We start from the raw sequence: 13507 nt of genomic DNA, 5'->3' as shown, positions 1-13507 counted from the left end.
ACACCTACTGTAACTTGTGATGAACATGTCATTCAACTACTCTTGTGCCACTGATGCCATAGAGCACCTTAACTATATTGACTTGTTTAGGTCTGATCTAGGAATCAAATGATCCGGAACCTTATGGGTCTTCATAGGACACTTAACAATTGGCTAATAGTCTAATATTCTAATCGTCAATAGCCCAATTCCCTCCTAAACCCCAACAGGTAGTGATATTTTACATTTATCTAAGCAAAATACACTGTACTTGTGCAAGAAGAATTGTTTCCCCACAAATGTTTTATGACCTGCAGATCCACCCCTCGGGGGGCAAGTATAGAGATCACATATATCTTCCCTTTCGAGATACTGATCTCAAACACAATAAGCAACATCACACAGGAAATATTTCCTCACACACAGTGACACAATACACACACACACACATATACAGGAAATACTGCAGATTTTTTTTTTCTTTTCTTAAACAAGGTGAGTGTCAGGGTGGAGGAAGGGGAGAGACTCGGAACCCGTCTATAGCAACCTATGGGAAATGCTAAGGGCAGGGCTGGTCTATTATTAGTTCAACATGCAACGCTAGAAAATAGTAATAGACTTCCGTTTGGAAATTTAGCACCATTTCTAGATTTTATTTTAAATTACCCGTACTTCTTAGGGTTTTTGTGCCTAGGTTTATTTTAGTTCCTGTTATTTATATAGCACTGGTGCATTTCCTCATCATTCAATGCCCCAGAGGAGCTTACAATCTAGATCCCTATAGCATTCACACACAATTATGGTCAATTTAGTAGAAGTCAGTTAGCCTGCCTGTATGTTTTTTGGAGGAAACCAACACGGATGCAGGGAAAACATACAAACTCCTTACAGATAGTGCCCTGGTTGGGACTGAACTCAGGACCCAAGAGCTGCAAGTTAGAAGCGCTACAACCCGAGCCACCATGTCATGAATACTTGTTCTCTAAAGGTGCCCATAATGAGGTTACTAAATTGAGCGGATATTTCCCCTAATATCACCTGTAGACAGCAAATCCCCCACCCCATTATTAGCTCAATTGTTCGGTAGTGGGCTCTGCCAATAAGTAAAATGGGCCCCCAGTAGAAAAAATGCTCCTTGCACATACATTCATGCCCTTGTCCACCCAGGCCCAGTTATGTCAAAACTTTAAACATGATCTACCCAAACCCAGAATCACTGGCCACAAGCCCTGCCCCTTTTGTGACCCATAAATTGCAACTTCTATCCCAGAGCCCCTTTCTACCACAGGGCCCCTGACTGCAGTACCCCTCTCATGGTGCCCTGACAATACAGAAAGCAAATGTAGGTGTCCTAATTGATGCAACATTTCCGTATAGATATGCCTAGTACAGGTATAGGACCCATTATCCAGAATGTTCGGGACCAAGGGTATTCCGGATAAGGGGTCTTTCCATAATTTAGATCTCCATACCATAAGTCTATTAAAAAATCAATAAACCATAAAATAAACCCAATAGGATTGTTCTGCCCCCAATAAGGGGTAATTATATCTTAGTTGGGATCAAGTACAGGTACTTTTTTATTATTACAGAGAAAAGGGAATCATTTAACCATGAAATAAACCCAATAGGGCTGTTCTGCCCCCAATAAGGGGTAATTATATCTTAGTTGGGATCAAGTACAGGTACTGTTTTATTATTACAGAGAAAAGGGAATCATTTAACCATGAAATAAACCCAATAGGGCTGTTCTGCCCCCAATAAGGGGTCATTATATCTTAGTTGGGATCAAGTACAGGTACTGTTTTATTATTACAGAGAAAAGGGAATCATTTAACCATGAAATAAACCCAATAGGGCTGTTCTGCCCCCAATAAGGGGTAATTATATCTTAGTTGGGATCAAGTACAGGTACTGTTTTATTATTACAGAGAAAAGGGAATCATTTAACCATTAAATGAACCCAATAGGGCTGTTCTGCCCCCAAAAGGGGTAATTATATCTTAGTTGGGATCAAGTACAGGTACTGTTTTATTATTACAGAGAAAAGGGAATCATTTAACCATTAAATGAACCCAATAGGGCTGTTCTGCCCCCAAAAGGGGTAATTATATCTTAGTTGGGATCAAGTACAGGTACTGTTTTATTATTACAGAGAAAAGGGAATCATTTAACCATTAAATAAACCCAATAGGGCTGTTCTGCCCCAATAAGGGGTAATTATATCTTAGTTGGGATCAAGTACAGGTACTGTTTTATTATTACAGAGAAAAGGGAATCATTTAACCATTAAATAAACCCAATAGGGCTGTTCTGCCCCCAATAAGGGGTAATTATATCTTAGTTGGGATCAAGTACAGGTACTGTTTTATTATTACAGAGAAAAGGGAATCACTTAACCATGAAATAAACCCAATAGGGCTGTTCTGCCCCCAATAAGGGGTAATTATATCTTAGTTGGGATCAAGTACAGGTACTGTTTTATTATTACAGAGAAAAGGGAATCATTTAACCATTAAATAAACCCAATAGGGCTGTTCTGCCCCAATAAGGGGTAATTATATCTTAGTTGGGATCAAGTACAGGTACTGTTTTATTATTACAGAGAAAATGGAAATCAGTTTTAAAATTCAGAATTATTTGATTTAAATGGAGTCCATGGGAGACAGGCTTTCCGTAATTCGGAGCTTACTGGATAATGGGTTTCCAGATAAGGGATCACATACCTGAATATCATCTTCATCAAAATAGGGTTGGCCCAATAATACCTTGCTATGGGGCTTAGTCACTTTTGGTTTCACCACTGCTAGTCTGGAAAAAAGTGATTTTTAGACTTTTGTAAGTACATTTTATTAGCAAAAGAGTAATATGCAGCTCCGCTACGGTCCATCAAACCCCTAAATATTAACATTAAAGTGTCTCTTGAGATCTGTACATATGTTAAAACAGTTCATTTTGATAAACAATGTCTTCACATTGATCAAATTTCCCATTCTAATTGATATAAAGTTGATCAGAAGAGCTCAGTTCCTCCGCCCCCTCCTTCCTCTTCATCGTCGCAGTGCTTTCTCTTTTTCTTGTCGTCGGGGCTTTCCACTTTGTACTTAATCCTACGGATGGGGTCGGTCATGCTCCGACCTGCTCGGTCATCCGTGAATTCTGGGAGCAGGAAGCTCCTGTCGATAATCTCAGAGACTTCCTGCCAGTTTTTGAAACACGGGGGTCCAAGTCGCACCACTTCATCCACTGCGTTGAATGAGATCACATGACCAGAAGGCTTAAGGACAACAAGGACCGGAACATGAGACACTGCAAACTGAGCTTCAAGATTTCTGCAAGACAAACAACGTTTTTTAAAATCGATAAAATTATGAGAATGAAATATAAATCTATTTTGGCATGAACACTGAAAAAATCTGCAATATCCACAAACATTAACAGGACGAGCCACTATAACTCCATTTTGTTGAGGTATTTGTATGTATGCGCCGTGCACATCCCCCATTTTGTGATAGTCTGTGTGCTCCCTCAGAGATCAGCTGACAGGAAATAATGCAGCTCTAACTGTAACAGGAAGTAGTGTGGGAGCAAAAGGCAGAACTCTGTCCATTCATTGGCTGATGGGGCCTAGCATGTATGTGTGCCTTGGCTTGTTTGTGTGCGCTGTGAATCCTATGATCCCAGGGGGCGGCCCTTAGTACTTAAAATGGCAGTTTCCTATTTAGGATTACCCAATGGCACATACTACTAAAATATTATATTTTTATGAAAATGGTTTATTTAGATGTAGCAGGGTTTTACATATGAGCTGTTTGATGTGATATACTTTTATACAGACCTATATCGTCTGGGGGTATATTCTTCCTTTCCTTTGAGCACTGTACATGCCCCCTGTAATATTATTATGAATTATGAGTTAGACTTGTTGAACTGCATGCAAAAACTACACTTTGCTCTGCAGAGCCTTTATTCGCTCTAATAAGTCTATATGGCTACCATCAGCCAGGGCCTGGGATCTACAGAAGACTAAGCTATAGGTATGTGCAGTTTTCCTCATGGCTAAGGCACTTTGGGATTTGCATTAGCACTTTGGGGCATTCCTCCCAACATTTGAAAAATGCAAAGAGGGACAAAAAAGTTTTGGCCATGCCCATTTTTGTGACCACACCCCCTAAACACCACTCCCATTTTACCAAATTGGCAGGTAACGTAACGTTTGAACACATTTCTGGGTTTTATGTGTTATCACAGTTTTGCTAATCAAGGTTAAATTTCCAAGAGACCTGTTTATCTTATTAGTTGCAGTTTTATCTAAGTGCAGGGGGTGAGCATTCTGGGCTCTGCCAAAAGCTACTTATCTAATTAAGTTTGAGAAATTGTATCTTTTTTGAGAAATTGTATCTTTTTTGGCATTCAGTGCAGGAGATCAAAGGGAAATGAGGGACTGTAGAATGCGGACTGAGCTGTTAAAAGGAAGCTTGAAATGAATGCTCAGGGTACAGAGTAATGAATGTTTGCAAACCTTCCCTGCCACTCTCCCTCCCCCCAAAAAAGAGAACCGTAAAGTTATAGTAATCTTTGTGGCAAGATAATAAGATAATTATCAGACTTGGGCCTTGGTGGATAGAAAGGAAGTCACCTATGTTGTCTTCATGAATTTAAGTGTCCTGCCCAGCGCCGGATTCACCCCCCCCAACTCATACGGAGTAGTGGGGAGAGGTCCCCATTGCTCCATATGGGAGCAAAACTTCGGTGTGGTGGGGCGGCATGCCCCCCCTAAATTTTTGCCGCCCTAGGCCCAGTCCTTTGATGCCTCGCCTGGTCCTGCCCACTAGTGTACTACAAGGCAGCACAGGGTTTATTGCCTTCAATTTATCTCTGACCAATAAGTGGCAAGTAACATTAGCACAGTTCTACCCGGTCTAGTAACCCACAGCAACCAGTCAGTAAATAATGTTGCCACCTTTTCCTACAAAGTATACTGGTCAGGCAGGGGCAGGTTGACAAGGGGGCAAATGTTGATGTAAGTGGGTGTGGTCATGGTGTCATGGGGAGGAGTCTAAGAGTAAAGGGGACTGAGTCTCATTGTTAAAACTGGTGCTAAGAGGATTTAGTCAGTATAGAGGGAGGAAAAGGGGCAGGTTTGGGGGCAAGGCTGTTTTTAAATATTGGCCAGATGGCATCCCTATCAGTAGACAGCCTTAACTGCTCTGGTGTAAGGGAAAGGCAAACATCTGATGAGTCAAGACGAGTTACTGGGCCATGGAACTCTTTGCCTTTGTTGCAAGCTAAACCCTCTCCCATTACTAACAGAATAATATAGTAATCTGGTGGTTTGTACTATATACCATGTTAGCGCCACACCCCGAGCAGCAGAAAGCCTGTGCATGAAACAAGCAAGGGTGGTGCAGATTTGTGCTTCTTACATAATGCCCCTTGCTTTAATGTGTTTCCTGGTGGCACTGTTTTTTTTTTAAAGCTATATATAAAGACTATATAATGTTATCATACACACTCGGGATACTTTTATTATGTAATGGTCCATGTGGTCATTGCATGTAGGATCTACAGGTATCTGTGATGAAATAAAGACGCTATTTGACATGATTCATCCTAATGCTTACCCTGGTTTTCTGCACTACTCTTTCTCACTTAAAACTGATTGGTGAAGTCCTATCCTTGTTTTAAACAGTGTGTAGGTTCATCTTACAGAGTAGAGGCTCCGTCATATCCTCCAAGAATTCCAAATTAGAAAAGTTCACTCTAGAGAACAAAATCAATCAAGTGCACTGCTCAGCAAGAGACCCCCCCCCCCATCCTATTTATGGGTTCATAAACACATCATTATTCTGTTTCACAATGTGCTTAGGGGCTTTTTCCTGGGACCCACCTGTTGGAGAGGTAGGTACAGGACCTGGCCCAGTTAGGAAAGATAGAGTTAGGGCAGTTATTTTTATAGTCACTCTAGGAAGAATCAGGAGAAGTTAGCTAAGCAGCCTAAGGCTCCAACAAGGAGGACAGTGGGGTTAGTACCCTGTGTTGATTAAGTCACCAGTGTAGGGGCATGAGCGGGTGAGCTCAGGGGCAGGAGATTTGCCAGGGAGCAAGATACCACCAGGAGTCTGGCTATGCTGGGAGACTGGATCACCAAAGCAGACTATACTATCCCTGGAGGGAGTGATCATAAGCTGTGAAGTGTATTTATTGAGTGTTGAAAATATTGATGTGTGCTAACTTAGCCTTGTTATCACCAGATCACCAGAAGAGGTATGCCTTCGTTTCTTTGATGAAAGCGCTGTTGTTTCATTTGTTTACTGAAGATGGTGGTCGGCAGAACCTCAAGGTGACTGTGCTTCCCCAGTGGTCCAACAGGTGCCATATTGAGTGAAAATATCATAAAGGCTGATCAACATCTAGCAAATTTTTGGCCAGATAAGCTGCCAAATTGGTCTAAAGGGCCCAAATCAGCAGCTTAAATCTACCCATGGCCACCTTAACGTCCAAACCAACCAGCATTATTCAGCTTAATACGGAATCATTTTCAAGGAGACATCTGGGTCCGACTTGCTAAGTTTAGCAAAGGGTAACATGATGCATGGCCTTTCATCAATTCCTTTTTTTTTTTTAAAGTCAGGTCTTTATTTTTGGAAAGAACACGATTGTCAGGGCTGTAACTAGGGGTAGGCAGCTGAGGGGAAGCAGCACAATTTTGAGGGAAGGAGTTGAATAAGCCGAGTGAGTTCCTGCTGGGCTTATGCAGGCAACAAGTGAGTTGGTGGGAGAGAAAACTGAGAAGGAGGGAAGAGGGGGGTGGGCACGTGCCAAGTAGCAAGTCGAACACTACTTCCTGCTTTACAGCTCTCTAACCACTTAGTTAGTCAGCGACTTTAGAGGGGGGGCACATGGGACATAACTGTTCAGTTAGTTTGTGAGCACTCAGGTCAGATTCAAGTGCAAACTAACTGAGCAGTTATGTCCCTTATGGTCCCCCCTCAAGTCACTGATTGGTTACTGACTCCTAACAGCTTAGAGAGCTGAAAGCAGAAAGTAGTGTTCTGGCCATTATGTTAGACATCTGCCAACTCCAGCTTTTATAGATTACATTTAACTAACTATATTAGTTTTGCGCAGTCTATCTATTTAACCCAGTTTCATGTTTACACTGAACTGTACCTTTAAATAAAAAATGGTTGATTCCTATCTCACCTCCTGAATTCTTCATCTTTAAAGGGAACAAACAAGCAGCGTTTTGGCATATCCTTAAGAAATTTCTCCTGCTCCTCCTCGCTCTGGTCCAGCGACACATAGACTAAGGCAAGCTGGGACGCTCGGTTTACGTAGAACTCGTCAGTCAGCCGCACAAAGAAATCCTTCAGAAGGGGCGCGAATTCTTGGCATTGTGAGTCCCTTGATCTTGCGAAGAACAGAAGGATCACGCGGTTTTGCAGGCGCTCCCAAATCTCTCGCTCTGTGTCCAGCTCGTCTTGGTCACGGTTATTTTTCACCAAAACTTTGCCCAAAAATAAATCAGCCATAGTTACAGGCCACCGCAGAATTATAGACGGACTAAAACTGGTCCTGTTGGAGATAATGGAAAGTAAGTACAATATAGTAAAACTAAACATTCCAAAGATCACCTACGTCAAGACCAGGGGTGGGCCAAAAAGTTTGCCCACTCCTGGTCAAGACGGTAAATATTTTATACATGTTAAGGGAAATATATCCTTTCCTTTTGAAACAAGCTCTCTATCTGAGCTGACAAATATTAAATATACTGTAAATGTACTGTATTCGGTTTTTTTTTCATAGATGTTACTGAATTACCTCAGATTGATGGAAACCATTACACTATACAGTGTAAACAACTTATGCACACAGAGTAGTTCAACCCCTTCATTACCTTTTCCTATCATGAAGTGATGGATTATGGGAAGTTCCTCTGCTTTTCTGCTTCTTTACTATGGAAAGCAGAGGGACTTCAAGTCTCAGAATGCACCACTACATAACTAAAGATAGAGGGAGGGAGGCAACTGAATGGGAAATGACTTCTATGACAGAGATAGACATTCATGATTATCTTGAAGTTAGTCTGAAGAATTGCGTATTTCTGTGTAAAAAAATGCATTTTAGAAGTTCAATGTATGCACCTTAATAGCATAAGCCAAACTGAATGTGTTTTAAAGGTTAGTTCACCTTTAGATTAACTTTTAGTATGTTGTAGACAACAATATTCTGAGACAATTTGCAATTGGTCTTCATGTTTTATTTGTTATGGTTTTTCAGTTAGTTTCGCAGCTCTTCGGTTTGGTATTTCAGCATCTATCTGGTTGCCAGGTTCTGATTTTCCCCAGCAACCAGGCAGTGGTTTTAGTGAGAGACTGGAATAGGTATAGGAAAGGGGCAGAAAAGATAAGTAATGAAAAGTAACAATAACAATTTGTAGCCTCACAGAGAAATAGTCTTATAAAAGAGGTAGAAAAGAAGGGCAAATAACTCGAAAACTAGAAAGAATAAATAGCAAAGTTGCTAGGAACAGGCCATTCTATTTCACACTAAGGGGCGTATTTATTATGCTGTGTAAAACGAATTCGCCAAAAAAACGGAGTAAAAAGCTGTGTAAAATAAATGGAAAAGATCGCCGTCTGAACGCCAGATATTACACCGGATATTACGCCGGATATTACAACGTTATTTTCCATAAGTTCCGGTGGAAGAAAAAACGTGTAAAAAATGACGCTGATTTTACGCCGTTTTTACACGGCAAAGCCTGGCGATGTGTGGCGAATTTTCTCACCGTTTTTAACACAGCATAATAAATATGCCCCTAAGAGTTTTTTAAACGTGATGTAACACTTTAAAGCAGGGGTGGCCAATACGTCATTCGCAGTCCACCAGTCGATACACCGTGGATTTCTGGTGGACCGTGATGAAGCCGCGTCACATACGTACAAATTCACGCCGCACTTCCGCATTCCCCGGTCATCGGTTGATTGCCACCCCTGATTTAAACTTTAACACATACAGGTATGGGACCTATTATGCAGAATGCGCAGAACCTGGGGTTTTCAAGTAATGTGTTTTCCCATAATTTGGATCATTGTACTTTAACAAAGATGTTAAACATTATCTATTTATGCAGCTTAGTTATCATCAATACAAGGAGTTGTTTTATAATTACAGGTATCGGACCCCTTATCCGGAAACCCGTTATCCAGAAAGCTCCGAATTACAGAAAGCCCGTCTCCCATAGACTCCATTATAAGCAAATAATTCAGAATTTTAAAACTGATTTCCTTTTTTTATGTAGAAATAAAACAGAACCTTGTAATTGACCCCAATTTAGATATAAATAATCCTTATTGGATGCAAAACAATCCTATTGGGTTTAATTAATGTTTTATTCATTTTTTAGTAGACTTAAGGTATGGAGATCCAAATTATGGAAAGACCCCTTATCCAGAATACCCTTGGTCCCGAGCATTCTGGATAACGGGTCCTATACCTGTACAAGGAAAAGGAAACAAAAAAATTGAATTATCTGCTTCAAATGGACTCTTTGGTAGATGATTTTTCCTTAATTTGCAGCTTCTTAAATGTAGGTTTTCCAGACCTTTAGGTATATATCCCCTGGCATTGGGTTAGCCAGCTAGTTGGGAGGGGGAGTAGTTCTCTTAGTTACAAAAGTGTCAGGTTTCCCCGAGGTAATAAAAATGGAATCCTGGGTGTGTTTTTTCTCTTTTGGGTTCCCCCACTCGCAGGAGTAGGTGAGGGGTGCTCCATAGGGCCTGGGCGGAGGTAGGTCCAGTATAGGAGAAGCAAGTGTCAGGTGAGGTCAGATTTTGTCATAGTTCATAGAAGTGAAAAACCAGGAGATTAGTGTGGGTTATTTCCCTTCGGGTCCCTTCAGGCTGCCATTATAGGGACCCAAGCAGTTGGGCTCAGGACTAGATAGATCCTGAAGTAATTCACCTCTGTGGGCTTTTCCTAGTGATGGAGGTTGGTCACCAAGAGGCAGACTATACCACCTCATGATTCAAGACAAAGATATACCGGATATTTATATGTGTGTGACAACCTGCTGCCACTTGTGATCTACTCCTTAACATCAATTGAGCCCACACCTCCCAACTTGTAAGATTGGCATTGAGATTGTATGAAGCTGTTCAATAAACCGTTCAACTATGTTTAAGACTGGTGCCCAATGTTATTGAGAGAGTGAATGCTGTGTGCACACATCGGTGTGTAACCCTTCCTCCATATTAAGCAAGGGCCCACCTGAGGATAAGCAGTCTAATACCATAAGTGCCTACCGGGAGTTACGACATTTGCCTGGATCTGGGTCATAGCATAGTCTTAGTAGCGGAGCATTTTGGGGCACCTCCCCATACACCTGTTACAAAGATATTGGGTTTCTCGAAAAAAGATCCCATACCTGTATTTTACTTTACATTACCTTGCCCCAGTGTTGGTTCCTATCAAAGTAAACAATATTTCTTCATTGCGAAATATATACCTGCTGAAACAACAACAAAATAAGCTTTATTAGTAACCCAAGGTCCAGACAGTTTAGTACTAGTTATTACACAATTACCGTGCATGGAATTTAATATGTATATTATAATATTGCAGTGCAGTTTTAGAAATTTTAGAAATTTCCAGACTGTATATATATATATATAATTTCTAAAAACATAAGCCTTACCATTCTTTTTAAGATGGCTCTATCCAGGCCCACTGTGAATAGTTGTTTCTTTCATTGGGGGACTCATCTGTCCTCTGCAGGCTCCTGCTTCTTAGCTCTCCCACAAGTGAGCAGGATTTAAGGCATGGCACACTATAAATAAAGCAGCTCAAGATGAGAAGGATTCTGGGAGGATAATAAGCTTATGTTACCAGTTATAACTAGTACTACAAGATAACCTGATCTTGTAAATGAATAAATAGCTGTTGTGTATGTACCACAGACCATGCCAAAAAGTGTTTAGTACATTTAGATGAAGAAGCACCTTGCTGGGAAAAGTTGAAAGTGCTTTCATTATGAGAGATTCTGTGATATAATGAGCGAGAGGTTGGGGAGAGATAGCCACCCAGGAAGCTTTCATTTGTATTTAGTATAGACTGCTGTGTATTGTTGTGTACATTGCAGTGTACATTTTGGATAACCATCTTCACTGTCGCTCTGGAAAAAGACCACATCCTTTTAACAATCACAGTGAAGACAAAATAGATCAACCTTGACCTGAAGATGAAGTGGATCAGTGCCTTACCCTCTTTTGGTGGGAATATCTTTCAGCTTTGACCTGAAGATGAAGTGGATCAGTGCCTTACCTTCTTTTGGTGGGAAGGTTCTTGAGCCTTGACTTGAAGATGAAGTGGATCAGTGCCTTTCCCTCTTTTGGTGGGAAGGTTCTTGAGCCTTGACTTGAAGATGAAGTGGATCAGTGCCTTTCCCTCTTTTGGTGGGAAGGTTCTTGAGCCTTGACTTGAAGATAAAGTGGATCAGTGCCTTAACCTCTTTTGGTGGGAAGGTTCTTGAGCCTTGACTTGAAGATGAAGCGGATAAGTGCCTTACCCTCTTTTGGTGGGAAGGTTCTTAAGCTTTGACTTGAAGATGAAGCGGATCAGTGCCTTACCCTCTTTTGGTGGGAAGGTTCTTGAGCCTTGACTTGAAGATAAAGTGGATCAGTGCCTTACCCTTTTTTTGGTGGGAAGGTTCTTGAGCCTTGACTTGAAGATAAAGTGGATCAGTGCCTTACCCTTTTTTTGGTGGGAAGGTTCTTGATAGAGATGTAGCGAACTGTTCGCCGGAGAACTAATTCGCACGAAAATCGGGTGTTCGCAAGTTTGCGAACTTTTAGCGAAGTTCGCAATTTTGGGTTCGCCTTAGCTGGAGACAAATTCTGACCTCTCACCCCAGAGCCAGCAGATACATGGCAGCCGATCAGGCAGCTCTCCCTCCTGGACCACCCCCAGACCACTCCCTTCCATATATAAACCGAAGCCCAGCAGCCATTTTACATTCTGCCTGTGTGTGCTTGATGAGTTAGCATAGGGAGAGAGCTGTGCAGGGGTTTGAGGGACAGTTTAGGTAGCTTTGCTGACTAGTAATATACTTTCTACTGCTCTGTATGTAGCTGCTGGGGACAGCTGTCCTGCTGATCTCATCTGCTCTAACCCAATAGTCCTTGTAAGGACTGCTTTTATTTTCTGATTACTGTTACTCTTCTTTTCATTGTGTACTGCAGCTCCGTCTGTGTGTGTTGGGGACAGGTGTGCTGCACATAGTAGTGCACTAAGAACCAACCACACATTGAACCGGCTGTAACCTTTACACGACTTGATTGGCATGTAGACGCCGGACGTTTTAAAGCAGTTTATTACACAAGTTTAGAAATGTAGTGTGATTTCTGCCCTTTACAGCACAAAACGCAACGCTGTGTCAACAACGTATTTTTCAGATAAATTTTTGCCCTTGATCCCCCTCCTGCATGTCACTGTCCAGGTCGTGGCACCCTTTAAACAACTTTAAAATCAGGTTTCTGGCCAGAAATGGCTTTTCTAGGTTTTAAAGTTCGCCTTCCCATTGAAGTCTATGGGGTTCGCAAAGTTCGCAAAAGTTCGCACTTTTTGGCGGAAGTTCGCAAACGGGTTCGCGAACTTTTTTTGTGAGGTTCGCTACATCTCTAGTTCTTGAGCCTTGACTTGAAGATGAAGTGGATCAGTGCCTTACCTTCTTTTGGTGGGAAGGTTCTTGAGCTTTAACTTGAAGATGAAGTGGATCTGTGCCTTGCCTTTTTTGGTGGGAAGGTTCTTGAGCCTTGACTTGAAGATGAAGTGGATCAGTGCTTTACCCTCTTTGGTGGGAAGGTTCTTGAGCTTTGACTTGAAGATGAAGTGGATCAGTGCCTTACCCTCTTTGGTGGGAAGGTTCTTGAGCTTTGACTTGAAGATGAAGTGGATCAATGCCTTGCCTTTTTTGGTGGGAAGGTTTTTGAGCTTTGACTTGAAGAAGATGAAGTATATCAGTGCCTTACCCTCTTTTGGTGGGAAGGTTCTTGAGCCTTGACTTGAAGATGAAGTAGATCAGTGCCTTTCCATTTTTGTTGTGAAGGTCATTGAGTACCTACACACCAAAAAGGGAAAGGCAGTGATGCCATCACCCAATAAATGGTAATGCCATTGGCAGTCACTATTGGCTGTTTGGACTTCTGTGTACTTGAATCCCAGACCAGACCTGATCACCTTATTCATGTAATATTAAAAGCAGTATTCCATCATGAAATATCTGTCATTCTGACTGTGTGATTTGATAGGGAATTCTAGTTTAAAGCAGGCAAAAACATATATAGGGGCATGTTTACTAAGATTGGAGATAAACATCACCAGCAACCAATCAGTAATTAGATTTGAACAATCACCTACAAACCAAAAGCAAAGATCTGATTGGTTGCTATGGGCAACATCACTGGTGATATTTATCTCCTTAGTAAACATGCCCCTAAGTGTCTTAACCTATGGTCTCTTTAGT

The 13507-nt window shown here is 41.5% G+C and overlaps 1 protein-coding gene across 1 annotated transcript; it reads right to left on the bottom strand.

Moving 5' to 3' along the window:
- Positions 1–2813: 2813 nt before the first annotated feature.
- On the bottom strand, positions 2814–10818 carry nxnl1 (nucleoredoxin like 1). Its single transcript, XM_018092767.2, has 4 exons — positions 10682–10818; positions 10433–10495; positions 7186–7557; positions 2814–3311 (listed from the first exon to the last, which is right to left on the bottom strand). Exons 3-4 carry the CDS (start codon positions 7512–7514, stop codon positions 2993–2995), a joined length of 648 nt encoding a protein of 215 aa, XP_017948256.1. The 5' UTR covers positions 7515–7557; positions 10433–10495; positions 10682–10818; the 3' UTR covers positions 2814–2992.
- Positions 10819–13507: the final 2689 nt, after the last annotated feature.

Source organism: Xenopus tropicalis, chromosome 3, assembly GCF_000004195.4.
Source record: "Xenopus tropicalis strain Nigerian chromosome 3, UCB_Xtro_10.0, whole genome shotgun sequence".
Taxonomy (NCBI): Eukaryota; Metazoa; Chordata; class Amphibia; order Anura; family Pipidae; genus Xenopus; species Xenopus tropicalis.
This window is presented reverse-complemented; position numbering and strand designations above follow the sequence as displayed.

Coding starts and splice junctions, on each gene's coding strand:
- nxnl1 (XM_018092767.2), bottom strand. CDS start 7,514: ATGGCTGATTTATTTTTGGGCAAAGTTTTGGTGAAAAATAACCGTGAC. Junction 3,312..7,185: donor AAAGATGAAGAATTCAGGAG/GTGAGATAGGAA, acceptor TTTGTCTTGCAG/AAATCTTGAAGCTCAGTTTG.